This window comes from Bacillus rossius, chromosome 7 (genome assembly GCF_032445375.1).
Source record: "Bacillus rossius redtenbacheri isolate Brsri chromosome 7, Brsri_v3, whole genome shotgun sequence".
NCBI classification, from domain to species: Eukaryota; Metazoa; Arthropoda; class Insecta; order Phasmatodea; family Bacillidae; genus Bacillus; species Bacillus rossius.
In genome coordinates this window covers 38,670,914-38,697,799 of record NC_086335.1, presented here as the reverse complement: position 1 = coordinate 38,697,799, position 26,886 = coordinate 38,670,914, and the positions used below count along the sequence as shown (strand labels likewise).

Genomic DNA, 26,886 nt, shown 5'->3' with positions numbered 1-26,886 from the left:
CTCACGAGCCATGTATAACTTGTAACCAGCTAGATCATTTTAGACTCGTAGCCATGTGGCCTCATAGTCTCTTAGACTCGAAGAATTCTAGTCAAATATATTTGGAGTCAAAAGACTTTTGGAACCAAAAGACTGTTGGTGTCAATGACTGATGGAGACAATGAATATTGTATCCAATGAATATTGGAGCCAACGAATATTGGAGTCAATTAATAATGGAGCCAATGAATATTGGAGCAAAATGACTGTTGGAGTCAAAAGACTAGTGGAGCCTTTTTGAGCCTGTTGGAGCATTTGGAGCAATTGGAGCCAATTTATATTGGAGCCAATGAATATTGGAGCGAGCGAATTAATGGAGCCAATGAATATTGGAGCCAATGAATATTGGAGCATTTGGAGCAATTGGAGCCAATTGATATTGTAGCCCATGAATATTGGAGCCGATGAATATTGGAGCCCATGAATATTTGAGCCAATGAATATTTGAGCCAATGAATATTGGAACCAATGAATATTGGAGCCAATGAATATTGGAGCCAATGAATATTGGAGTCAATGAATATTGGAGCCAATGAATATTGGAGCCAATGAATATTGGAGCCAATGAAATTGGAGCCAATGAATATTGGAGCCAATGAATATTGGAGCCAATGAATATTGGAGCAAAAGAATATTGGAGCGAGCAAATTAATGGAGCCAATGAATATTGAAGCATTTGGAGCAATTGGAGCCAATTGATATTGGAGCCCATGAATATTGAGCCAATGAATATTGGAGTCGATGAATATTGGAGCCGATGAATATTAAAGCCGATGAATATTGGAGCCGATGAATATTGGAGCCGATGAATATTGGAGCCGATGAATATTGGAGCCGATGAATATTGGAGCCGATGAATATTGGAGCCGATGAATATTGGAGCCGATGAATATTGGAGCCGATGAATATTGGAGCCGATGAATATTGGAACCGATGAATATTGGATTCAATGAATATTGGAGCATTTGGAGCAATTGGAGCCAATTGATATTGGAGCCCATGAATATTGGAGCCGATGAGTATTGGAGACAATGAATATTGAAGTCAATGAATATTGGAGCCAATAAATATTGGAGCCAATGAATATTGGAGCGAGCGAATTCCTGCAGCCAATGAATATTGGAGTCAATGACAAATGTGCTGCCTTTTCGATTATGGTGCTGCCATTTCGATGTCGATGCTTCCAAATGTGCCGCCTTTTCGATGGCGGTGCTTCCAAATGTGCTGCCTTTTCGTTGTCGGTGCTTCCAAATGTGCTGCCTTTTCTTTGGCGGTGCTGCCTTTTCGTTGTCGGTGCTTCCAAATGTGCTGCCTTTTCTTTGGCGGTGCTGCCTTTTCGTTGTCGGTGCTTCCAAATGTGCTGCCTTTTCGATGTCGGTGCTTCCAAATGTGCCGCCTTTTCGATGGCGGTGCTTCCAAATGTGCCGCCTTTTCGTTGGCGGTGCTTCCAAATGTGCTGCCTTTTCGTTGGCGGTGCTGCCTTTACCTTGTCGGTGCTTCCAAATGATCTGTCTTTTTGTTGGCGGTGCTGCCTTTTCGTTGTTGGTGCTTCCTTTTTGATGATTGCGCGTAGTACAAAATGTTGTGATTGAATATGTACTAGTTTAAAACCTCTTGGTGTTACTAAAATATTTTTCAAGGTTACTTGGTCCTTTAGAATGTATAAAAATGTCACGATGGATTAATTGAATATAATTAGCTAACGACGAAGGTCATGCGGTCCTGAAATGACTAGCCTATACGTCTGATAATGACATGACTCGGTCTCATGGTCTGAAGACAATTGGCCTGTATGTGTGGCTTTGTACATGAACGGCTTATATGTTATTCAGATTATTGAAAAATTAGACTTTCATTATAGGCTAATCGGCACTGTATTAATTCGTTGGTCAGGTATATTGACTTGAGTTGTTTTTCGTAGAGTGAATGATTAATAAACTCCTCGAAAGGTAATGGAAAACAGAATCTAAAATTTATTTAATAATTAGTTACAACTGCCACTGGTCAAGAATCGAACCGTGGACAGGAATCCATCGATTCAATTTGTAAATTAATAATTGATTTTTTTTCGGAATCTTTTGGAATTTTTCCCGCATTTCTAGCTAAATAATTACATGATTTCGAGATGGCGGTCGAATTTCAAGATGGCGGGCACCTCAGTAGTAATAAATTATTACTGCACTGTAGCAGGTTAGAATAAAACTAGCATGATGGTAAGACGAGTACACAATATCGTGTCCTCCAGCAGACGAAAACATGATGGTAGCAATGACCACTAGCATGTGGTAGCTCCTGGTAGCATGAACTGAACATACAATGACGGATCCATGATGTTCATCAAAGTCAAAAATCAAGGTCAAGGTCAAAGATCAAGGTCACGGTAAAAATTTTAAAGCCTATGTCAAATTTCAAGGTCAAGGTCAAAGTTCAAGGTCAAGGTCAAAGTTTAATGCCAGCAGTCAAGGTTAAAGATATGGAGAAGAGAAAATTATACTAACATGTCGCTAGCACACTTTAGCAGACGAAAACAAGATGGCTGCCTCCAGCGGATAAAGACAAGATGGCGGACATGACGTCATACCAGCTTATGGTAAATACCTTGTTATTGGTGATGGTAGGTCAGTCTGTAGGTGGCTTCTGTGGAGGAAGGATCTGATGTTTTTTTTTAATCTTTGACCTCACCGGTTTCGAACCTAGGACGGGAATCGATATAATCAATCATAATTATATTAAGTTAATTTTTTGATGAATTTTGGATTTTTTTCCGATTTTCTAACATTAAAATTACGGGTTTCCAAGAATGTGTCTAAATTTCAAGATGGCGACCATAACGATAATTGCAACATTAATAAGATCCAATATGGCGGTCGTAACGTAAAGTGTAAGAATGACATGGTACTCAACCAAGATGGCGTGTGTAACGAAATATGCAACATTTATATAATCCAAGATGGCGACCGTAACGATAACTGCAACAGTGGTTGTTAAGATTTTTATTATTTATTCGATTAAATAATTTTTTTAATGATTTTTAAAAATTTTCCCGATTTTCTAACATAAAAATTGCGGATTTTCAAGATGGCGGGCGTAATGGAAAATGCAACGGTGATGTCATCATCCAAAATGGCGGAAAACACAAGGCCGGAATGTTCGAGAAAACAAAATTACGGCTGCCAAGATGGCGTATCCAAAATGGCCGTCGGGGTCAAGGTCAAGGTCAAAGGTCAAGGTCACATCCTGATAGAGGCTTAACTGAGGCTTGAGTTAAGGATGCTTAAGCCTCTATCAGGACATTTCTAGCCTCTGGGATTTTTACTGAATAATACGGGAAATTTTCCCTCGAAACGGGAATTTTTCCCTCGAAAACGGGAATTTTTTTCTTAAAACGGGAATTTTTGAGTCATTTTGAGTCATTTTTGAGGAATTTTGAGGAATTTTTGAATCCAAGATGGCCGCCGTGACGTCACAATCCAAGATGGCGGTCGGCACCACAGGCACCACATCCTGAATCCTGGCGCCGGAGCCCCTGTTATATACTACTTATTCCAGCCGTTATGTGTCGTGCTGCGCCGCCCCCAGCTACTTGGCGCCCTAGGCGGTTGCCTAGTTCGCCTATATGGACGCGCCGGCCCTGCCCACTCGTACTGTAACTTTGAGTTCGCGCAGTGCAACACATTAAGGTTCGGTATCAAACGTTTGTATCCAAAATTTCTTTAACGAATGGACATCAATAGATAATTACCCTACCGAGCTTTTATAAAATCCCGTCAGAGCCCGATGTTTACTAACAGGCTACGACTCTACAACTGTAGTTATAATTATTACACCAGTCCACACACAGAGAAATATTTGTTTATATATAGCGGAAAAAAACGTACAGCTGTTTCAAACAAATATATTATATTAGAAAATATTATGTTGACTCCACGAAATATTTTCGCTAACTGAATTGTATATTTTTGTTAGGTGTACGAAATCAATTTTTTTTACCCTTAAAACTTGGTTTTAAGAAAAAATATGTTGTGTTACAGCGATACATTAAAAAAACATTATAATCTGTTTATTTATTGGAAAAAAAACATTTTTTTCCTATGGTACGTGTTGACATTAGTAGGTCCTATGCCATGTTGAGACATTAAATTCAATACGGAAGCTCTACTGTAGGATGTCTCTTCAAATAAAAAATTTTTAAAAAAAATTGGCGTAGGCTGTGTCAGAACACGACCACGGATTTTTAACGTGAATACGCTGCGTAAATGAGAAATTAAAAACTAGGCCGGGTGACATCCGCCATCTTAGCTTCCTTCCTCTCACTGCAGAGTATGTTTCGTTAAGGACCGAAGAGAGGCGGCTTTTAGTAACTGTCACAAGCTTTTTTTTTATTCTAATCGTAGTTTCTTGTATTTCCTATCATATCAATTCGCCACGTACCTCGACGTAGTAATATTTTTCATATTATTCTTTGTAATTACCCCTCACACTTTTGATATATTATTTTGTTTTTAATCTTTTAAAACGTAGTTCAAACAATTAATTATTTTATGCACTATTGAATTTTATTTTATTTAAACTGGTTAACGCGCGTGTCCAATATCTGCTCTCAGAGTAGACGAATCGCCTGGAATCGAACTTTCGAAAAACTTGCCTATTACTCGTAGTGATCCGTAAACATACAAAAAGGGTTTATAATGGAGCATGCTTAAATCATTACATATACCTATGTACTCAAATCGAATATACTAAGTCATGTTTATATTCTATAATGATTTAAAATGTATCCTATTTTCGTAATACTCCACTTTTCAACCTCACGTAGTCATGTCAAGAAAAGACAAGATGGCGGGATTTATCGTCCACTTATGAACTTTTTTTTTTGTAAATGCAACAGCAGTATTCGTGTAAAATTACAGATATATTTTTTGTGGAAAAATATTTATTTGATATAAATGTAAAAGTAGTGTTCTGAGGAGGACGTAGGGTGTCAAAACTATACTTATCTCTCTCACACAGAAAATATTTTTCTTTACTTTTACAAAAAAAAACCTGTGGAAACTAGGTGCCAAAGAAATAGTTTGTAACACTACAAGAAATATATTGTAAATTTGTATAACACATGGCTATGGTTATTTATCAATACATAAGTTTCGTTTTTCGAAATAATACTGAGTATTTCTTACGAAAATAGGCGCCTAATTTTACGTTTTTATTGATGTTTCTTCAATCATATTTTTTTAAAACCATGGAAAAGAAAGTCAAATATCCAAATATTTGACTTTATTTTATTTTATTATGCTTACTTATGTCCACAGTTAATACTGGAAATCTATTCAGGGAAGGGTTTACTAATAACTTTAACTACTGGAGGTACTGGGACAACACAGAACATAAATTCCCGGGTAGGAATCCGAACTCAGTATTACTGCGAACAAAATTGTGTAGTGATACAGTTGTTTTTCATGTAAATTTACAAATGTCTGCGTATGTGTTCGCTCAGGGAGAACAACAGCCGAGGCGTGGAGACGTTCGACAACTGCAACATGTACAACTGGAGCGAGCCAATCACCGAGGAGCTGCTCAACAGGAGTAAGGAGGACGTGGAGATAATAGGTCAGTACCGGTTCCACTTTAGCCGCACCATCTTCATGTCCATCTTCCCAGAGCATACTTTCAATATTATCTAATTGAATGTCCCATAACTCAACGTCAAGTAGAAAACAGTTAAAAGCCCAATTAACCACGGTTCTTAAATTTAAAAAAAAAAAAAAAAATTCCAACGGTGTCTTAGTTCTCGAGTTGTGGGCTTTTGTTTCAAACTTTTTTTTTAATCTCCACCCTTCACCAAAAAATCAGATTATTTTGTGCTACGCAATCACATGTAACGCATATAAATAAAAGGCATGCAATGGTTCGTGCCTTCAATTGTCGTCTGACCTGCAAGAAGATGTTTTTGTTTATCCTGCCAACTTGTACAAAGTCTGTAAACGTGACCTGTGCGTATTGCTCATCTTTTAAGGTTTTAAATAAATTAATTTAGCAATAAGACTTGTAATTTCGTCCTACTCTCAGTGTAAACTCGTGCAATAAAAAATATATATTAAAACTCATCTGGGCCTCAGGGCTTTTAATCCCGCCTACTCCCCCCCCCCTTCTCCAATCGCCCGATTACCCTGCTCAAAGCTAAAACAAAACATGAGAAAATTTAGTTACAAAAGATATACGCCATATATTTCTTTTTCTGGCAATATGTAAGGTTAAACTTCTGCGGTCGGGTCTCGCTGCTGTCTTTCGACGGGGTTGAACTCTCGCTGCGAACAGGGCTGTGGCGAGGCTGCTCGCCGGAGTTTCCCGAAGCCTCACCCACGTGACCTGAAGTGCCCAATGAGCAGGGAGGAAACGGCCTGTTGAGCGTCTTCTCTGGGAAGCTGTCATTCAAGACGCAGCGCTCCTGCCCGAGCGACTAATTGCGACTGTTAGCGCGGAGAGACGAGACTGCTGCCGAAACTAACCGACGACGCGTTAATTGAGGTCCTGTCTGCTATCCAATGAACGGTTAAGTTCTCCCCCATCCCCCAAACCCATTCACCCGTAACAAAACATAACGATGTGCGGCCAGAGACGGACTAGCAGTCCAGACGCCTAATAAATTCTGCTAATTCAACGGTGTAGAAATGTGAAATTAAATAACCAATGCATTCGGTTCATACATTTAATTTCTTAGTTTAGAGTTTTTATTTATACATATTATATTATGCAAGAATGATTTTCATTTAGTTAATTACTTTACTGACAATAATTGAGCTGAAATAAGTATACTAATTTGGACGAGCAAGAGACCTAGCTGGGAGAGTTGTGAAAGACACCCAATTCAAAGAAAGTTACAAAAATCGTCTAGCCTTTGACGCAGAATATTGATCAACTAAATCGTCACGATGAATTTTCTTTGACTAATCCGCTTCAGTGTCAAGTAAGGCTAGATCATTTAACCTGTCTTGGGTCATTTTCGTGCGTGTAGTTTTCAACTCGTCGCAAACCAGAAAACTGATCTTTCTTAATTACTGGCGGGAGTACTCACACACATAAGGAGCGCAATATCTAGGGACCGGAAAAATTCGCTGGTTCAATGACTTCTAGGATGAACTTTATAGTTCTACGTACACTCGGTCAAATGTCACCCTCTCATTGGCTACTGTCTTGTGAAGGTGCCCCAACGTAGTGGCCTGTGATTCGATATAGCTTCGGTTGAGTGTTTCTCACTGGCCCAGAGTCGTCCAAGTGAGTTGTGAGTCAATAGCAGAAGCAGCACTGAGGTATAGCTATTTGAATTTAAGGCTGTCGTGAAATGAATCCGCGAATTTTTCCGGTCTCTAGCAATATCTATATTTGGGTACACTGCTGGTTGACCATCAGCTCGTAACCATTTAAAAAAAAAAAACTGAAGGCACTCTACCGTTCTTCATTGTATGTACTGCAGTGAGCACGGAAATGAAGACAAATCGTCTATAAGGTCGTCTTCTAAGTCACCAGGATAACCCAGTGATACAGTTGTTTTCATGTAAATGTACAAATTTATAAGTATTTGTAATTTTACATGAATATTTCTGTTCCATTTACCAAAAAAAAAAAAAGTGTGTGCATGTAGTCCACGCGTATCAGAAGTGAAACTTCTTGCTTATTACGTATATATATATATATATATATATATATATATATATATATATATATATATATACACACATTAATTATCTACATTTTTAAATCACACTATTCAAAAAATTAATGATACTTATAAAATTAATTGCACAAATCTGTTACCCTTTTCCACACAATTAAATAACTCACAGACACTTTGAAATAAAGTGAAAGAAATATGGTAGCGTCATTCGTTAGCCGTTACGAAAACTGAGGAGTAGACAAACACAAGCAGGTGTTAAACGAGAATTTCCGTGGCTTCACTGCTGCTTCATTCCTACCTCTCCCCTTCCGGCCGTTACAACTAGCATATAGCTAGGGACCTGAAAAATTCGCGTGTTCAATGACCTCTAGGATGAACTCCATAGTTCTACGTACACTCGGTCAAATGTCACCCTCTTCATTGGCTGCTGTCTTGTGAAGGTGTGTCCCAACGTAGTGGCCTGTGATTCGAAACAGTTTCAGTTGAGGTTTTCTCACTGGCCCGGAGTCGTCTAGGTGAGTTGTGAGCCAATAGCAGAGGCAGCACTGAGGTATAACTATTTGAATTTCAGGCTGTCGTGAAATGAACCCGCGAATTTTTCCGGTCTCTACATATAGCTAGAGACCGGAAAAATTCGCGAATTCATTTCGTGATAGGCTAAAATACAAATAGTTATACCTCAGTGCTGCCTCTGCCATTGGCTCACAACTCACCTGGATGACTCTGGGCCAATGAGAAACGCCCGACGAAAGCTTTATCGAATCACAGGCTGCTACGTTGGGACGTCTCACAAGACAGCAGCCAATGAGTGGGTGACATTTGACCGAGTGCACGTGGAACTATGGAGTTCATCCTGGAGGTCATTGAACCCGCGAATTTTTCCGGTTTCTGCATATAGCATGCTGCTCTACGTACCTATCCTCCCCTTCCTTTTTGTCGTCTTCCCATTCGACCGCTGGCGCATGCGCTGGAGTGGCGTCGCCGCTGACGCACTCTCCTCCCCGCCACGTACGTGACTACAGAAGTGTCGCTTCAGGAACTGCACCTGCTGCATGGCGGTTGCAGGCTGCCGCGACGGCTGGGACTACGACCGCACGTGGTACACCAGCACGGCGCCCTCGCAGCAGAGCTGGGTGTGCGACCGGGAGCTGCGGGTCACCAACACCTTCGTGGCGAGCCAGGCGGGCGACCTGGTGGGCTCCTTCGTGTTCGGCCAGCTGGGCGACATGTGAGTCCCCCCTCCTGCCAACCCTGGGGCCGGCGACGGCCTTCTGTCTCACGGCATTAGTAGGGACACCTGTCTTTCGCGAATACATTTCGTGTCAAGGTATTTCACAAAATACTGTAGCTTTTCTCCTGTGGTCAGTGGCTGAGGTTGGGGAGAGGTGTCGTCCCGCTCTTGACGGGGCCAATGAGAATGTGGTCACCGTACTGCTGCACCCTCACAATTTGCCATGACTCTTAGAAAAAGCTACAGTGTTTTGTTAAATACCTTGACATGAAATGAAATCGCGAAATACATGTGTCTCTAGGCATTAGTAGGGGCAAGCAATTGTCGTGAAAAAACCCGAACGTCTATTAGACTGCAACGAGGTTTACCCGCACCAGCGGTTTCTTCCTTGTGATTGACGGCCGTCTGCGAGAGAAGTCGTCGCCTTGTTTTACCGAGCCACTCAGGACGCGTTTGATTCGTCACTGACTTCATGTGATTGGTGTTGTCACAATCGACATGTACCTGAAAGAAACTCACCCAGTCACGAAACACATACGATGCTACAGTGTTTTAACTTTCAGCTGGTCTGGGAATCTTTTCGCGAAATATGCATGCCCCTAGAAATTAGCAAAGAGCGTTAGTAGGGGCATGCAGATTTCGAGACTAGATGAAAATAAAAAACACTGTAGCACCGTCTGTGTTTCGTGATTGGGTAGGTTTCTCCCAGGTACATACCGATTGTAACAACATCAATCAGCTAGAGGCATGAATTTTTCGCGAAAAGATTCCGAGACCAGTTGAAAGTTAAAAACACTGTAGCATCATCTGTGTTTCGTGATTGGGCAGTTTATTTCCTATTTATGTCGATTGTAACAACATCAATCACAGTGATTCAGTGCGGAAGTAAAGGCGTCCTGAGTGGCCCGGTGAAATAAAGCAACGACTTCTCTCGCAGACGGCCGCCAATCGCAAGGAAGTAACCACAGTTGCGGGTGTACCTTGTTGCAGTCTAATAAGTGCTCAGATCTTTTTGCGAAAAATGCTTGTCCCTAAGCATTGGCCGTCACACTTGAAGCCGTTCCCCCCTCCCCCTTTTTTAAAATGATTTTCACATACCAAATATGGCGGATGTTTGTTTATATTTGTACCAGCTGTTGTATCCAGCTTTTTTTTATGAAAAACTGTATTTAAGCTGCTCGGAAGAAAATTAGATCAAAATATTACTGGTTAATTAGTTTATATAAATGTTAAAGTCCAAAATGAATCTACAAAATACATATGTAATGATATGAGCTTAAATTATCTCCAATTTAACCTCCAATACAGGGTACAGCTGGTAAATTTTGTAAACAAACAGTCGCCATATTGGTGCGTGTTGTACACTGAAATCCCCCTCCCCTTTTGGCTTCAACCCGCTCGTCTAGAATCGAAACTTATGCTCCATATGTATATTTCCTTAGTCTCTGGTTTCTATAGATACTATACGTGCGAAACGCAACAACGCAACAACGCAACAAAAGCAAGACCAAAAAAGTTAAATAATGAGGTTTTTAAAAACTCGTTTTAAAATACGCAACACTTAAAATGCAATGCCACTTTCAACTTATTCCCTTTCGGTTTGAGTTTCCGGCTTCCATGTTTAAAGTAGTGTGTTCCAAAACCTTTAAAAGACGCAGAGGTTATGTGTTTAGAAGGTTACTATGTTGTTTGTATTATATACAAGACGTATTCACTTGTTAAAATTTCGCACACTGAAAGTAAGTAGTACTTTCATGTCAGATTATGGGTGATTTCAAATGTTTTCATGATTAATATGAATAACTATCAAAAGAAGAGTAGGAAAAAATAGCTTCATACTCTTTTACAATGTAAAGTTGTAGGGTTGGTGAAGTCTTGCAGCTTCCATGCTTTATAAACGACAATGATTTCCTTGCACTGGTTACATGTTGCGTTATTGCGCTCCTTGCGTGGTTTATAGACCCGACCTTTAAGTCCTTCCACACGAGAAGAAACCTGACAAACGTGGAATTTTTGGGCATGTGACTCGGGGTTTAGTGCATATTCTGAAATTTGTATTTGCTTCCTTTTTTTGTGTTGCAAAAGTATGAAGTTTAATTATTTTATGCCTTGCATAAATAATATTATTGCGAAAATTCCTTCTTTTATTATTTTTCTTGGAGGACATTGCTGTGCTTCACGAGCCACGACAAAACTCTACGAGCGAGCAAAAAGCATGGCTATCGCTGGGATACTGGGCGAAGTAAGGCATGGCAATGGCTAGGCAAACACATACGGAAACATAAAAATTTAAATAACACCACAAAATGAAGAAGAAGAAAAACACTATAAGAAGATGGAATTTCGAAGGTGGAAACCGAAAGGTAAAATGTAAAACTATAAAAATGTTCTCTGACAAACTTGACATGGTCATTGCACCAAGTACCTTGCGCAAACAACACAATCACCTCGCGAGTCTCGCAGTGACGCTGGGAGAAATAACTTCAACGGCAACGACTTTCTCAGGACAAGGAGGAGGCCAGGGGTTGAAGCCTTATTCGTGCGAGCCAAGCGCGCACGCTCTGTCACTGCACCAGGGAAGGGATGTAGCAGTATAAAGATAGGACACGTGCGAACAGGTGGTTGGAGGGATGAAAGAGGGGAAACACGAGGACACCGATGCACCTCGAAGGATTGAGCTGGACGTATCCAGAACTACAAGTCGACGAGGAACCGCCGCAACACCCGATCCCTTGAGCTGTCACTTCACAGAAGTAATGTGCAGGATGGACAAAATGGAAAACTACGTGAAGGAGACACAGGCGCAGAAAATACACAATCTTCTTCAGCTCTGAAGACGTGGAACAAACTAGAAAATTTCAATTCATAGTAGAATCCCCATGGAATGGCTCGCCGCATGCTTGGGCGGACAGCCAGGAGCGGCAGCACCGCCATATGGCACAGTTCGTCCCAGCATCAGTGGTACGGTCTCGGCGCCGGGAAGGCGCGGCAACACGCCTTTCACGAAGGTGTTGCGGGCGGTCAGCCAGCAGGCGCGCCACCTAAGAGCGCAGACGCAGACGGGTCGTTACCACAACGCCGAAATACCACAACGCCGAACGTACAATAACGCCGAATAACATAACGCCGAATGCGAAATTGAACGCAACGCCAACAGCTAGAAAACTTCTGTGTACCACAACGCCGAAATACAGTAACGCCGAAAAATGTACCACAACCTAACCTTTGTGGCAGTCCTGCAATGGCATTTTTCGGCGTTAATGTATTTCGTCGTTGTGGTACACATCAGTTTTCTATCTGTCGGCGTTGCGTTCAATTTCGCATTCGGCGTTATGGTTTTCGGCGTTATTGTACGTTCGGCGTTGTGGTATTTCGGCGTTGTGGTGCGTCTCCGACGCAGACATCGCGCACCACACACTCGGACACGGCGGGAGCGCGCAGTCGGCGGCCAGAGAGCGCCTTGACGCCCGGCGGCTCGCTCGATGGTCCGTCTGGGGGGGGGGGCCTCCAACAGGAGCGAAGCCAGCCAGGCACAGCAAGGCGGCCGACGAGGCCGTCACAGCAACATGACGAGCAGACGGAGCAGCTGAAGGCTGATGCGCCGGGTGCAGGAACTCCCTCGGTGCAGGTCATATTCACTTATGTCTAGCCGCTGACAACTGTGCCGCATCTTCGGCTAGCCTCGGGTATGCTCGGCACACCCGACACTCCTGACGAAAAAAGACGGCGCGGAAGGATGGACAACTCATGATAACCAATGGTCAATTGTAATACTACGGTATTATCAGACTAACTGAAACTGTTTGTTATTGTTTTACGTTCGAGGTTAATACCGCTTCCCGATACTTTCGTCAGTGTTTTGTTTTGTTTCACGCATGGCGGCGCGCGCAGCTCGTGCTGCGTCGTCATGACAACTGCTAAGATAAATAATCGCGCGGCGTTTGGAACAGCTTCAACGAGCCTATGCTTGAGTAATAATGACATTTCATTGGCTTAATTAAAAAGGACGCTAACGTTTCGCGGCCGTGATTGGCCTTTTTCAAATAACAATTTAATTTTCGGCAAGAGCGAAGAAAAAGAGTGGAAAATGACGCCATTTAGTGCGTGTGGAAGTGTATTCCCTCGGGGAGTATTTTATTCGTGGCGAGGATAATTTCGGCGTTATTGGTCTGAAAATTACGTCAAAATACTGGGCAATAGTAAGCGACGCCCTGTAATTGAATGCGGGAGAATTGCATTCAATTCACGTGAGTGACGACGTATTTTACGAACGACCTTAATCATCCAGAGTTAAGGTATGGTCTGCATCATCGCTATATTGTAACGCTGACGTAAATTTTACCGTCAACGTATGCGAACTGTATTAGTATAAACTTTGGATAATCATCATTTTAATTGAATATTGACTTTCGGCGATTATCGGCAAAATTACTTAAAATAGCACAAATTTACGCACACGAGTTCAGAGGTCCTAAGGTTAGGCGTTTCATGCTCGAGCAAGCCGGAGCAAACCCCAAAACTTTTTACTGAGTGAACAATTTCAGGAACTTTATTTATTTTATTTTATTTTATTCAAGAGTCAGGTTATCTACGACATCCCATAGACTGTATTTAATATTTGTTTGTTTGTTACTTCCATGACTCGAGGTTTCTCATACTATGGTGAAAGCAATAAAAATAATTATTGAATGTTATTTTGTTGTTACCTATTGATTACCTCTGGCGCCCTATTGTTAATTCCTGAGATAGCGTTCACGAGTAATTTAAAAATAAAAATCTTCATTTCTTCAGGTGCACGTTTGTGTACACAATTAGGTTAGGTTAGCTACATTATAAATACTTTAAAACATTGTGGACGGTTGATTTGGTTAGGATAGCTACATTAAAGATACTGTGAAATCATGTAAACGGTTTCCTGGCGCTGGATAGCTACATATTAAAAAGTTATTAGCTAAGCAACCATAAAATGATTTTACAGTATCTTTAATGTTGCTATCCTAACCAAATCAACCGTCCACAATGTTTTAAGGTATTTATAATGTAGCTAACGTACTGAATAATTGTTTAAATTACTTCTTGCTAATTTTTAAGAATGGCATCTTATAAGTTAAAGGCAGTTTATTTGAACACGGTAACTGAAAGTGTGAACGCAAAAAAAAAAATTGTTGTGGTTGTTGTGTCGTTCTTGCACTGTCACACTCACGAGCAGCGGCGTGAATTCCCGAATGAAGCCGAAGATGCGGCACAGTTGTCAGCGGCTGGACACAGGTGTCATCTTCAGTGGTAGAAGCCAAAGGAACTCGAACATTTGTAAGCGCCACAGAAAAACAAGCTTTTGACGGACGGGCTGATAGATTTTTTTTTTCGGGCCATCCGATTGGCTGCAGTAGCCGGCGGATGGAGACGAAGGGCTTTTCTAATCCCGCCTTTACATGTCACATTTACGTAATGAATTCATGATGAATTATCAAATGATTAACTTTCTATAAAACATCTTATTTGAACTTGTTTTAAATTTCATTGTAATGTACGTCAATTTTCTTTTTGTTTATTCCGTTGAAACTTCATTGGCGTTCGTTACTCCGGCATAGCCGTGGTTCCAAAAGGTGCCTGAATAAAGACTTTGTGTGACACTGCAGATTGAGTTTAGTTTTTTTCTTGCATTTCCTTAAAATGAGGTCTGTTCCTTTTGCCCTCGCAGAAAAAAAAACAGGAAACTACAAAAGTGTGCGGCATTTGAAGCACCCATAATGTGCAGAAGTTTGTATGTTGCACTTTTCCAAATGGGAAGATAATAATTTTGTGTAGTTAAAATACAATAAAAAATCATTAATTATTTTCAAATATATAGTCTAGAGTTTTTTTTTTCACAGGTTTAAATAAGCACATGGGTTTAATTCTTAGGATTTAAAAGGAGACTACTTACAGCACGTCTCATCCATAGTTTGTAGTGTGCAGAGTAGTGGACGGTCACTATCTCTTTCCAATACACGATTTCTTCCACTAGAGACTTTCTTGTTTTGGTGTGCATTGTTGCCAGATTTAGGCCATTGAGTACCAAGTTTTAGACACAAAAGGCTCAGAAAAATTACCTTTCTATAAGTTTTTGAAAAATTTTTAGAAAAAAAATATGTTTGAATATTTTATGGTGTAAAAGGAAAATTTAAATGAAAATTTGGGAAATAATGCATCTTCAATTATTATTTCGACAAAAGCATAATATAATTTTTACTTCTAAGGAGACAACTGAAAAATGTTTTCTTGGTTTCAAATGCTTTTAACAAGCAGGTAGCTATTTTTTACAATTAAATATTAGCATGTAGCTCTGTCGAGCATGCCACATAATTAATTGTAAGCCTGAAATTAATTATTACTAATTATTAATTGCTAATAATATTTTTCCGGGGAAATAATTGTCGTTTAGTATAGAATCAATATTTTCGGAATTACTACAGCTATAATGATACTGTCATGGTAGTTAAAAAACGAAAAATATTAATTTTTTTTAGATGTGAGTGATTTCTTCAGTACCTACTCGCCAGTGATGTGTTAACATCTAACCTCTGTAACGAGAAAATTCATGTGTTCTAATGTTGCAAATACACCGTACGAAACTCGGACACGAAATTTAATTTAGTGTTCTTTGAAATAATGCTCAGCGTGATAAATACATACGTAAATTGTGTTATCAACTATATTTCTTGATGCGAATCACGCGTAGTTTCAGCATCCACCGCTTAAATTCGCTGCCGGAAGCGGCAAAGTAGACTATCAAATCATTCGATTTGCAGAGCGAAAGGTTAAACTATATAACGAAACGGCTCCGATAAAAGCGGAAAATGTTTTTAAAAATTTACAAACCTCCGCTTTGCATGTGATATTCGACAACGATTTTTTTTTAATGCTGCCCACTTTGTTAACAATCATTAAATAGTTAATATTTTTTTAAGTTTACGTTTGGCTTTGTGAACTTTGGTTCTCGCCATCCGCCACAGATGGCAGCACCGTGGTTGCACGTTTCCGTTCCATGAGAATTCCGTTCCTTCCACGAAATCGCTCCTACAAAAATACCGCATACCGATGGCTAAGATGTTTGCACATCAAAAAATGTAATGTTAATATAATTTATGACGGTGCGCCAAACTGTGGAACGCAAACTATTGTTATGTCGCCGAGTAGTTATCACGCCGGCAACATGGCGCGCCATTTACTCTGTGCTGCAAACAAGGAGCGAGAAACTCTTCAGGGTGTAAGTGGGTGTTGTGTCCACGCAGAAGCGACGTGGAATCTCTAGGGACCTGAGAAATTCGCGGATTCATTTCGTGTTATGCTAAAAATTCAAAAAAATTATACCTTAGTTCTGCTTCTGCTATTGATGGTTCACTGTTAATCTGGAGGACTGTGGCCCAATTAGATACCCTCACTCACGGAAGCGTCGAGTCACAGACAACCCAGTTGGAGACCTCTCACAAGTCGTCAGCAGCCAATGTACAGGTGGCATTTGCCCGAGTGTGTAGAGGATCGTGGAGTCTATCCTGGAGGTCATTGAACCCGCGAATTTTTTCCGGTCTCTAGGAATCGCGGATTGAAGACTGCGAGGTGCTGTGTGTGTGAGAGAGAGAAAGAGCAGGGGCGTAACCAGGTGGGGGGGGGGGGTGTTTAGGGGTTCAACCCCCCCACCCTTAGCACCAAATCTTTAATTAATTTCTTATTCATCACTCAAACAAATTTCATATTAAAATATAATAGAATTTTTACCGTTACAATATTTAAATATAAGAACCGAAAACTGCTAAAATAGCACTATTTTACACCTTAAAATCCAAACTTTCCCGGGGAAGGACCGCCGGACAACCCGCTTTAATACGGGGGGGGGGGGGGGAAGCCATGCTTCTTAACACCCCCCCCCCCCCCCATACACAAATCCTGGCTACGCCACTGAGAGAGAGAGATCCCAACCCGGTCGGTCTGCGCGCAGAATCGGGCGGCGGCCCGTGTTCCTGATCACGCTCTCGCTGCTGGTGGTGGGGCGCAGCATGGCCACCGTCGCCGCGGGCGTCTACCCGCTGTTCCTGGCCACGTGCTTCCTGGGCACCGTCGCCACCAACTCCATCTGCGTGTCGTGCGTCGCCGTGGGTGAGTCGCCGTGCCGCCTCGAGTCCGTACAGGCGAACCAGGCAACCGCCTAGGGCGCCGAGTAGCTGGGGGCGGCGCAGCACGACACACAACAGCTCATACGATATGTTTAACGATTATTGAAACTAGATTAAAATGGATTTTTGTAACAGTTTTGGAATGTTTATATTGATATAAGTAATTATTTAAAGTCCACGGTGACCTGTTTATGATTTGTAATAAGTAAAAAAAGTAATAAAAAAACACAAGCCTGCTTACATTTGATTGTTGACAAAATCTTAAGGCTTACGTAATGTATTTTGAGGCAAGGAGAATTTTTTTTTTGGGTGTCCGGCAAGGAGGAGGGGGGGTGCATTAAAGTTTTTCGCCTAGGGCGCCAATTTACTACGGGCATGTGTTGTTTCATTCAGGCGACCTATTTTCACCGTCATTGGGTTTTCACGCAAAACAGCAAGGAGCTGTAACTAGAAAATATGTAGGTACCTAAAACCCTCACAAACTAAAAAAATAATAATAATTAATGATTGAAGTTTTTGTTTTGTTCTTGTTTACTATTGTACGGCACCGTGGACTCTCCTCCTCCATAGGGGAAAAAAAGTTAAATTACGAAAAATTCCTCCCCTGCACTGAAAGAAAGGTCTGTTTGCCTCAACAACATATTCGTTTGTATATTGCCAAATAAATGCATACGGTTGATTCAAACAAATAGTTTTTTTATTGGGAAAGATTTGGTCTACCCGACAATATGTTTTTGTCTATTCGACAACAGGCGAAAATTTGTAGGATTCTCAGGGGGGGATAACGTACGTCATTTCCGTTGCACAGTTACGATGATGCAAACTCGAGCGGGCCTTTTTGATTTCAGGGGGGCAGGACCCCCTGCCCCTAACCACGGATCTACGCCCATGTACTCAACTATATATTTTGTTTGGGGTACAATAACGGTTTTTTAAACATAAAATTTGATATAATTCAATATGCAGTTTCTGATATATGTCATTGCCGATTACACTGTACGTCATAATAAACCTCAGTTACAGACAAGAATGCTCACACGGCCACAATGAGACAACAACAACAACGAAACAGTAGCAACTAGAACAGTAAATCATAAATGACCTTAGAAATAAAATTGGCAAACAGAATAACACAACGATGATACCAAGCAGATCAAATTGACAATATAAAGAAAAACACCGAGACGCACAGGTAACACAGCGGATGTGACTAACAGATACTCTGGACACTACAACGACGAAATCAGCACAGACGAACACAGTTTTCTTCTTAAGGCAACAATTGTGCGACAAAACATTGCCCCATCTGTTTAGTATCATCGTTGGGTTATCCAGTTTTTCGTTTTGTTGTCCAAGGGCGTTTTTGTTTTCATTTACTGTTCTTGTTGCTACTGTCTCGTATATGTTAGTCCACTGTGTCATTTTGTGCTGTAATAATTTTTGAATTTTTTTTTCCTTCAGAATTGTCTGTGCTGTCCCTGTTATTTATTTATTTTTGACGTTACAACGTCTAATAAATCGATGAACGCCGGCTGCACGCACGAAAAAATGTCCCGTTACACGAATTTTCCCGTTTCGCTGTGTCCCGTTACGCACATTTTATATTGCTCTTTGCTAACCTGAACCTCCTAGCATTGCGACTGAGTCCGTGGCGCAAATATATTATCTTGGTGTTGGGTAAGCCATTTTCCTTCACATCGTCCTTGAAACACTCCCATTCGTTTCCTACTTTTCCTACCATCGTCCTATCCTTAACATAATAACACAGATTGGAAGAAGTTAAATAGCAAACATGTATAAAAGTTATAGTTAAAATAATATCTTCGTTAAAGGTAATAAACATATTTGAATTAATGAGTGCAAATTAAAGTAAATTTATCAATTAAATTGTAGATTTCATTTCTCTCCTTCTTTGTACCCATACAAAATAGTGATAATTCAATAAAAAATATTCAATTTCATTTATAAAAGTATGCAATCATTTCATCAATGTTTTGTTATGACGTTATCACGTTAAACTATCGTCCGTAAACCGACTTTACAGACAACCAATTTTTTTTTTTTTACTTGGCTTGTTTTCTGTGTGTTCGCGTCTGTTACCGGGGGTTCCTACACGGAGCAGTGGTCGGCCTGTTACCGGGGGTTCTTGCACGGAGTATAGTGGTTGGTGACGCGCGTGTCTGCAGGCATGGAGATCTCGGCGCGCGACCAGAGCTCGCACATCGCCATCCTGCAGTGCCTGGGCTGGACGGCGGGGCTGTGCCTCATGCCGATGATCGCCTGGGCCACGGGCGACTGGAAGAGCTTCCTGCTCATCTCCTCGCTGCCCTGCAGCGTCTTCTTCCTCACCGTCTGGTGGGTCCGGCGCGCCCTCAGTCAGCGGACCAGTCACCTCGAGAAGCTCTGTCCCTGCCCGAACACGCCCGAACATTCACCTCCGGCCGACCTCGGGATTCGTTTTATTTTTTTGCGCTGGAAAAATGAATTCAAATATATTAAAAGTGGTCGGTTATGTTAGCTACATTAAAAAAAACTTTAAAAAAACTGTGGATGGTTAGTAAGGTTAGTATAGCTACATTAAAATAAACGGATATATTTATATATATATATATATATATATATATATATATATATATATATATATACAGGGCCGCTGAGAGAATTTATGGGCCCCTGGGCAGCTGGGGTAGTAGGCCCCCCTTCTTTTTTTTTTTTTTGCATACCACTACTACATAGGCCTATACCATAAATATATATGGTATCGTAAAATTTCATCCTTCATTTGAACATACATAATGATTTCCTAGTTACGCAAAAAAAAGAGCATTAGCATGTATTATCTCAGTGCAATTTTACATTATTAAACCCATCAAAACACAAATAATAATTAATTTTGATGTATATATTGCTAAAAAAAAATATTAAATGGTAATCAGAAATTGCATTATTATGTGAGTGTTTAAAATACAAAAGTATAATTTATTATGAATGTAAATATTATTAAAATAATGTAAAGTAATAATCAATTTTATTACTTCGAAAACATCAAACACACTGAACCACGTTCATTACATTGAAACATTTGTAATACATATTAATTATTTATAATGTTTCAGGGACATCGGAACGTTTTCATTTGGGGGGGGGGGGGCGAAGAGATGTATCACACTTACCTCAGTCATAAAGCGGGGTGTCCGGGGGCCCTCCTCCGGAAAATTTTGGAATTTTAAATGCAAAATTGTGCTATTTAATGAGTTTCCGAACCAAAATATTAAATATACCATTCCAAAAATTTGATGACGTAGTATGTATTAAATACTACTCTGACAGTAGATGTAGTACAATTTAAATAAAATACCATCTAGGAATTTGCAATCTTTTTACAGTATACTGACAATCATAAATTTGATTTTCTAATCAATGTGATCACCAATGCAACGTTTGTAACTACTGGTTGAGAAAAATACTACTAGGACCAAACATTTATTCTGGGAAAAGGAGGGGGGCAAATGCTACTCTCGCCCCCCCCCCCCCCCCATGCATGACAGCACGGGGGCGACTCGCCCCTGCTGCCCCCCCCCCCCCCCCTGTTCCGACGTCCCTGTAACGTTCCCATTTCTGCTACTACGCAAGTATTTTGCTGTGAACTGAATGTTACAAGTACCTACTGCTCGGTTGGTTATTGGTTATCGACTGCAGTTTTAGGAAGACACAAAACATTTTTTATTTATATATATATATACATATATATATAGTATAATATATAGTACAAGATGTTTTGATAGAAGGGGGAAAATGTTTTTCCAGCCATTTATTTTCCACTTCCCAGCCGGGCGCCCGGGCCCCTAAGGCTACCGGGCCCCTGGGCATTTGCCCCTTTTGCCCCCCCCCCCCCCCCCTCTCGGCGGCCCTGTATATATATATATATATATATATATATATAAATAAACCCTAGGTTGGCCGAAGGTGAATATTCGGGCGTGTTCGGGCAGGGACAGAGCTTGATGTACATCTTAGGGCTTCCTCAGTCACCTCAGATAAACTATAAGTTCACTCGTAATTTCACATAGCTGTGTCTACAAACACTATATATATATATATATATATAGTAAATTGAACAGAAATATTCATGTAGAAATTACAAATATTTGTAAATTTGTACATTTACAAGGAAACTAACTTCGGTTATGTTCGTGACTGATCGGGTGTGGTCGTGACTGATCGGGTGTGTTCGCGACTGATCGGTAGGGCCGTGCAATTTTTTCGCGAAAAAAAAATATCTGAACGCCTGTTAGACTGCAACAAGGTATACCCGCACCGGCTTGTGATTCTCCCTTGTGATCGGCGGCCGTCTGCGAGAGAAGTCGTCGCCTTTGCTTGGCCGAGGCACTCGAGGACGCGTTCAGCTACGCAATGAATCGCGGTGTATGGTTATCCGACACAGTAGAGATGCGCACCGGAGAGAAACCCACACCCAGTCGTGAAACGCAAACGACTCCACAGTTGTTTTTAACTTTCAGCTAGTCTCAGAATGTGTTCCGCGAGATGTGCATGTCCCTGCTGATCGGGGTGTTGTTTTCCCCCGCCAGGATGTTCCCCGAGTCGCCGCGGTGGCTGGCGGCGCGCGGCAGGACGCGGGAGTGCCTGCGCCAGCTGCGGGGGATCGCGCGGGTGAACGGCACGGCCGTGCCCGAGAGCGCCGCCGAGGTGCTGCGCAAGCTGGGCGAGGACAAGGAGACCAGCTACGGCTTCGCCAGCCTCTTCTCCAGCTGGACGCTCGCGCGCAACACCTTCCTCGTCATGCTGTGCTGGTGAGGCCCCGACTACCCGCACTACACCAGTTATTGTTGTGCCTTCTGACGCGACGACGTCTAATCAATCGATGAACGCCGGCTGCGCGCACGAAAAAGGATGACTCATTGTCTCGTTAACGCTCATTGTACGCTTGCGCCGCATCTATCTCTCTTCCACCCGATTGGAACAACCGTCGATTCGACTTTTTTTCCGAGGCACATTAAGCTTGAAACACTCCCCATTCGTTTCCTACTTTTCCTATCCATCGTCCTATCCTCAACGGAATAACACAGATTGGAAGAAGTTAAATAGCAAACATGTATAAACGTTATAGTTAAAAAAATAAGTTTTTCTCTAAAGTAATAAACATATTTTAATTAATGAGTGCAAATAAAAGTAAATTTAGCAATTAGGTAAATTGTAGATTTCATTTCACTCCTTCTTTGTATCCATACAAAATAGTGATAATTCAATAAAAAATAATTCAATTTTATTTATAAAAGTATGCAATCATTTCATTAATGTTTTGTTATGACTTTGTCACGTTAAACTATCGTCCGTAACCCGACTTTACATACAACCAATTTTTGGTGGGTGGTTTCGCATCATCCGCTAGAGTCCGTTCAGTCATACAGGAAGAAGTGCTAACTCACAGTAGGTCACTACAGGAAAGTGGACGGAAAGAGCGTTATTAACAATGGACGAGGACAGTTATTGTTTTAGGGAATAATCATGTCAGCATCGAGATATGGTTGTAAAGGGTCTCGTTTCAGAAAGACTTCAGCGTGTTTGCATGCTCAATAGTCAGGATGAACTGCACTCGGGTCGCGAACGCCAACGTCTCAGGATTCAAAACAAGAGAGTATAAGAACACCCAGAGAAACAATCTGTAAAGTGCAGATAAGTGTTTAAAGGAATGAATGAACTGAACAAGCATTGAGTAGTACGTATTTGAGTTCCCCTTACGATTTCCCGGACTAAAGCAAAACCTTATCTATAAGTGCAAAGATACATAATTCCGTCCAATGCCATCACACCCATCCCCTTACCTAATCCTCACTTCCCCCCCCCCCCTCCCCCAACTTTAGGTGTCAGAACCAAAAGGTTGATTGTTAAAATGGCGACTTCCAGGGAGATCACACCCGCCAAAAGCTAACCTTTACTGGTGTCAGGCTTTCGCGGCCATTGTATGGAGTCGCTTGGCTTCTGAGTTGTAGCCGCGTCGAAGGCGAACATATCACCGACGCTTACCCTGATGGTGGCGTCTGCAAGGTCAACCGAAAAGTCGGTGAAATCTTCTCCTTCGATAAGGCTACATCCAAGAAGCCATGCACCTGCAGTGAATTTACTGACTTAAAGGAGTGATATTTTGCTTCTAATACTTCGTGTTTTTGCACCCGATTTTAAACAAATTAATTATATAACCATCTTCAATTGTTTATAAAAACTTTTTCTACCTAACAAGTTCTTTTGTTTAATGTGTTTATGAACTTAAATGCAAATTCCTAGTATGTTCTGAAATCATTGTATAGTAAATTTAGAATACAGTTTTGTGTTAACTAATCGTATGCAGCCTTCGTTTTTTTTTAAATTTAGTTTAAGTATATCATTCAATGAATCATTGAAAAATTATTTTTTTTTCTCAGAACCATAGAAACTGAATTTTGAAGGGTTTTTGAATTTTTTTTTATTGATTTATGATTGATATACAAAAATAAAGTGAAGACGAAGGCTGTATACGAACGGTTAACCCAAAACTGCATACCACATGGTTTAATGATTCCAGTACATGCTGGTACTGACATAAAAATGTTGCCTTCACATTCCCAAAAACCATTAAGTAACTCGTTTAGCAGGAAAAAAAACTTTTAAAAATTGGTTGTCTGTAAAGTCGGTTTACGGGCGATAGTTTAAAGTGACAACGTCATAACAAAACAATGATGAAATTATTGCATACTTTTATGAATAAAATTGAATGATCATTATTTTGTATGAATACAAAGAAGGAGTGAAATGAAATCTACAATTTAATTGATAAATTTACTTTTATTTGCACTCATTAATTCAAATATGATTATTACTTTAAGGAACAGATTATTTTAACTATAACTTTTATACATGTTTGCTATTTAACTTCTTCCAATCTGTGTTATTCTGTTAAGGATAGGACGATGATAGGAAAAGTAGGAAACGAATGGGAGTGTTTCAAGTTTAATGTTCCTCGAAAAAGTCAAATCGATGGTTGTTCCAATCGAGTGGAAGAGAGATGCGGCGTAACGGGACAATCAGTCATCCTTTTTCGTGCGTGCAGGCGGCGTTCATCGATTTATTGGACGTTGTCACGTCAAAAAAACAATTGAATAGGGTGTGTTTGTATCGTGGAGTGACTTGAAAGGATGAGCGGAATGGGCGGTTGCGCAGGCTCATCAACATGCTGTCGTACTACACGCTGACGCTGAACGTGACCAACATGTCGGGCAACCCGTTCCTCAACTTCTTCTGGCAGGCGCTGGTCGAGCTGCCGGGCTACCTGGCGGGCCGCGCGCTCAGCGACCGCTACGGCCGCCGCTGGACCCAGTCCGCGGGCTTCGCGGCCATCGTGGTCGGCTGCGTGGGGCTCGTCGTCACGTCCATAGGTGCGCGCCAGCCCCCCTCCCCCCCTCCTCCGACCACGAGGTCCTCAACGGCTGGGGACTGGGAACGTTCGCGGTTTCAATGACCACTAGGGTTAGACTCCACGATTCTCTTATGTCCTCGGGCAACTATCACCTGGTCATTCATTGGCTACCGACTCGGGAGACACCTGTTTACTGCGATTCTTATCATTCGATACTTCTTTCGTTGAGTGTTCGCCTATTGGCTCAGAGTCCTTCAGGTAAAACTGCGGTCCAATCGCACCGACGCAGCGTTAAGCTAAACGAGTTCGGATTCCAGCCTGTCTCGGAAGGAATCCGCGAATTTTCCCGGTCTCTAGCAATGGCTATATGATGACAGTACAGTTGCAGCTCACCCTGCGGCGGTATTGCCTGATTGAGCGACAAGTCTGAGCCTCATCCGTGGCCACGGACAAACCCCCCAAACCCCCGGCCAGAGAGAAACTCCCTCCGGGCAGGAACACCCCCTCCCCCTGGACACAGCACTGTTTGCGGACACACAGTAGGATAACCAAGAGATTAAGACCGCCTGTAGGCCAAACATCGAACGTTTTCATGACCGACAACTATTTAAAAAAAACTTGAGTGCTGGCAGACAAGAGTACAGCGTCGTTGACTCTATAATATTATCAATTTGTGTGCATAAATTTTCAATTAAATGTACCGAAGTAAAAAAATAAAATTAAAAAAAAAATTCAACACACGAAGGACTTCAGAACAGTTATGTGATGAACGTCGCTGTAAGCAGTAACTTAACATCACGCAAGGTACAAAAGTACCCATTTCCGAATCTCAGTCCGGCCATCTTGATTTCTGTTTGACAATCTTTCCAGGTGAATGCTGGCACGGTTCTTTAATATAGTTAAAGGTCTGCGTCGTTTCGAATCGCCGTCTCTGATCACCTCCACCTTTTCTGCTGTGTTTATTTGTAGTTATGGTCCTTTAGAAGCGTCTAGGGTGAAATTTTTAGTAATAAACGAAACGCGCGCGCTTCATGCAACGGTAAATTCGACAGGATGAAGCCCAATGTGCATTCGTTGAATTGTATTTAGGTCCCTTTCAGACGAGGCGACCAGCTAAATCCACTGGTCGAGAAGTGCAGCGTTGTAGCAGATGATTGGGAACCCCTTCACACACAGTCAACTCGTAGGCTCTGGCGGGCGGCCGAAGGTGGCCGAAGATGGCTGAAGATGGCCGAAGGAGACCGAAGGGGCAGAGTCGCGCCTCGCCGCTCGCCGCGCACCCTACTTCTCCCTTGCTTTGTGCGCCGCGCTATGCCTGCTCGCCGCACCGGCCTCCATCTGACAGCCGCGCCGCGCCGCGGCCGCTATCAGAAACAGACACCCACCACAGATCGTGGCTTCCCGTACTAGCCTCTCTCTTAGTCTTGTTTTGGCCAATACCTACATGTTTTCCAACTCAGAAAATTTTAATAAACCTAAACATCTTACAGTTAAACTTACTACCAAACTTTCTTATTAACCAGGCTAAAGAAACAACAATTTGAAATATAAAAAAAATAAAGAGAGAGAAAGAATGCTTCTGAGGGAATGATAAATTTCAACAGATTTTTTTGTAAGATTATGGGGAGGAGAATATAGCCCTTCCCACTCTCCCCAACCCCTTGTGTGCGAACCTGATAGATGGTATGTGTTTTAAAATAGTTTAGGATGGTATTTTCGTTAGGTTTTTTTTTTTTTGGAAATGTTTCAAATCGTGCAAAAAAAATAGCATAACCCAGTTTTTTTTTTTTTTTTTTTTTTTTTTTTTTTTAATTGTAGACCCGACGTTGGAGTGGCTGACGACGACCATGGTGGTGTTCGTGAAGTTCTGCTTCACGGTGACCAACTACGTGATCTACCTGCAGGGGATCGAGATCTACCCCACGTGCATCCGCCAGAGCGGCACCTCCGTGGGCACGCTCGTGTCCACGTCGCTGGGCATGGTCAGCCCCTACATCGTCTACCTGGTGAGGGCTCCCGTCGCCACTCGGACACACGCTCCACGTCATTCCTTTTACAAGTAGTGTGTTTCCAAGTTATGTGGTTCCTCATTGCGTTTTTATAAGTTACTAGTTTATAATTTATAATACCCTCAATAAACTACCTCAACAAACTACCTCAAACCACACCCTCAAAATATCCTCAACATAAGCTCGACACACCCTCGACACACCCTTAACACACCCATGAAACAACCTCAAAACACCCATGAAATAACGTCAAGATACCTTAGAAACACCCTCAACACACCCTCAACACTCACTCGAAAAACCTTGGACACACACTCGAAAAACCTTCAACACACACTCGAAACACCCTAACACACCCTCAACACACCCTC

At 41.6% G+C, this 26,886-nt stretch overlaps 1 protein-coding gene across 2 annotated transcripts in view; it reads left to right on the top strand.

The window, feature by feature from the left end:
* The window catches only part of LOC134533859 (solute carrier family 22 member 21-like), a 112,137-nt gene that overhangs the window by 75,223 nt on the left and 10,028 nt on the right, over positions 1–26,886 (top strand). Inside the window, exons 3-9 of one of the 2 annotated variants that reach the window (XM_063371561.1) lie at positions 5,534–5,646; positions 8,777–8,939; positions 16,921–17,078; positions 19,282–19,450; positions 21,685–21,906; positions 24,311–24,525; positions 26,325–26,512. In XM_063371561.1, coding sequence (XP_063227631.1) covers positions 5,534–5,646; positions 8,777–8,939; positions 16,921–17,078; positions 19,282–19,450; positions 21,685–21,906; positions 24,311–24,525; positions 26,325–26,512 — 1,228 coding nt within the window. The remainder of the gene's footprint in view (positions 1–5,533; positions 5,647–8,776; positions 8,940–16,920; positions 17,079–19,281; positions 19,451–21,684; positions 21,907–24,310; positions 24,526–26,324; positions 26,513–26,886) is intronic. The other variant, XM_063371560.1, reaches the window with a different exon arrangement.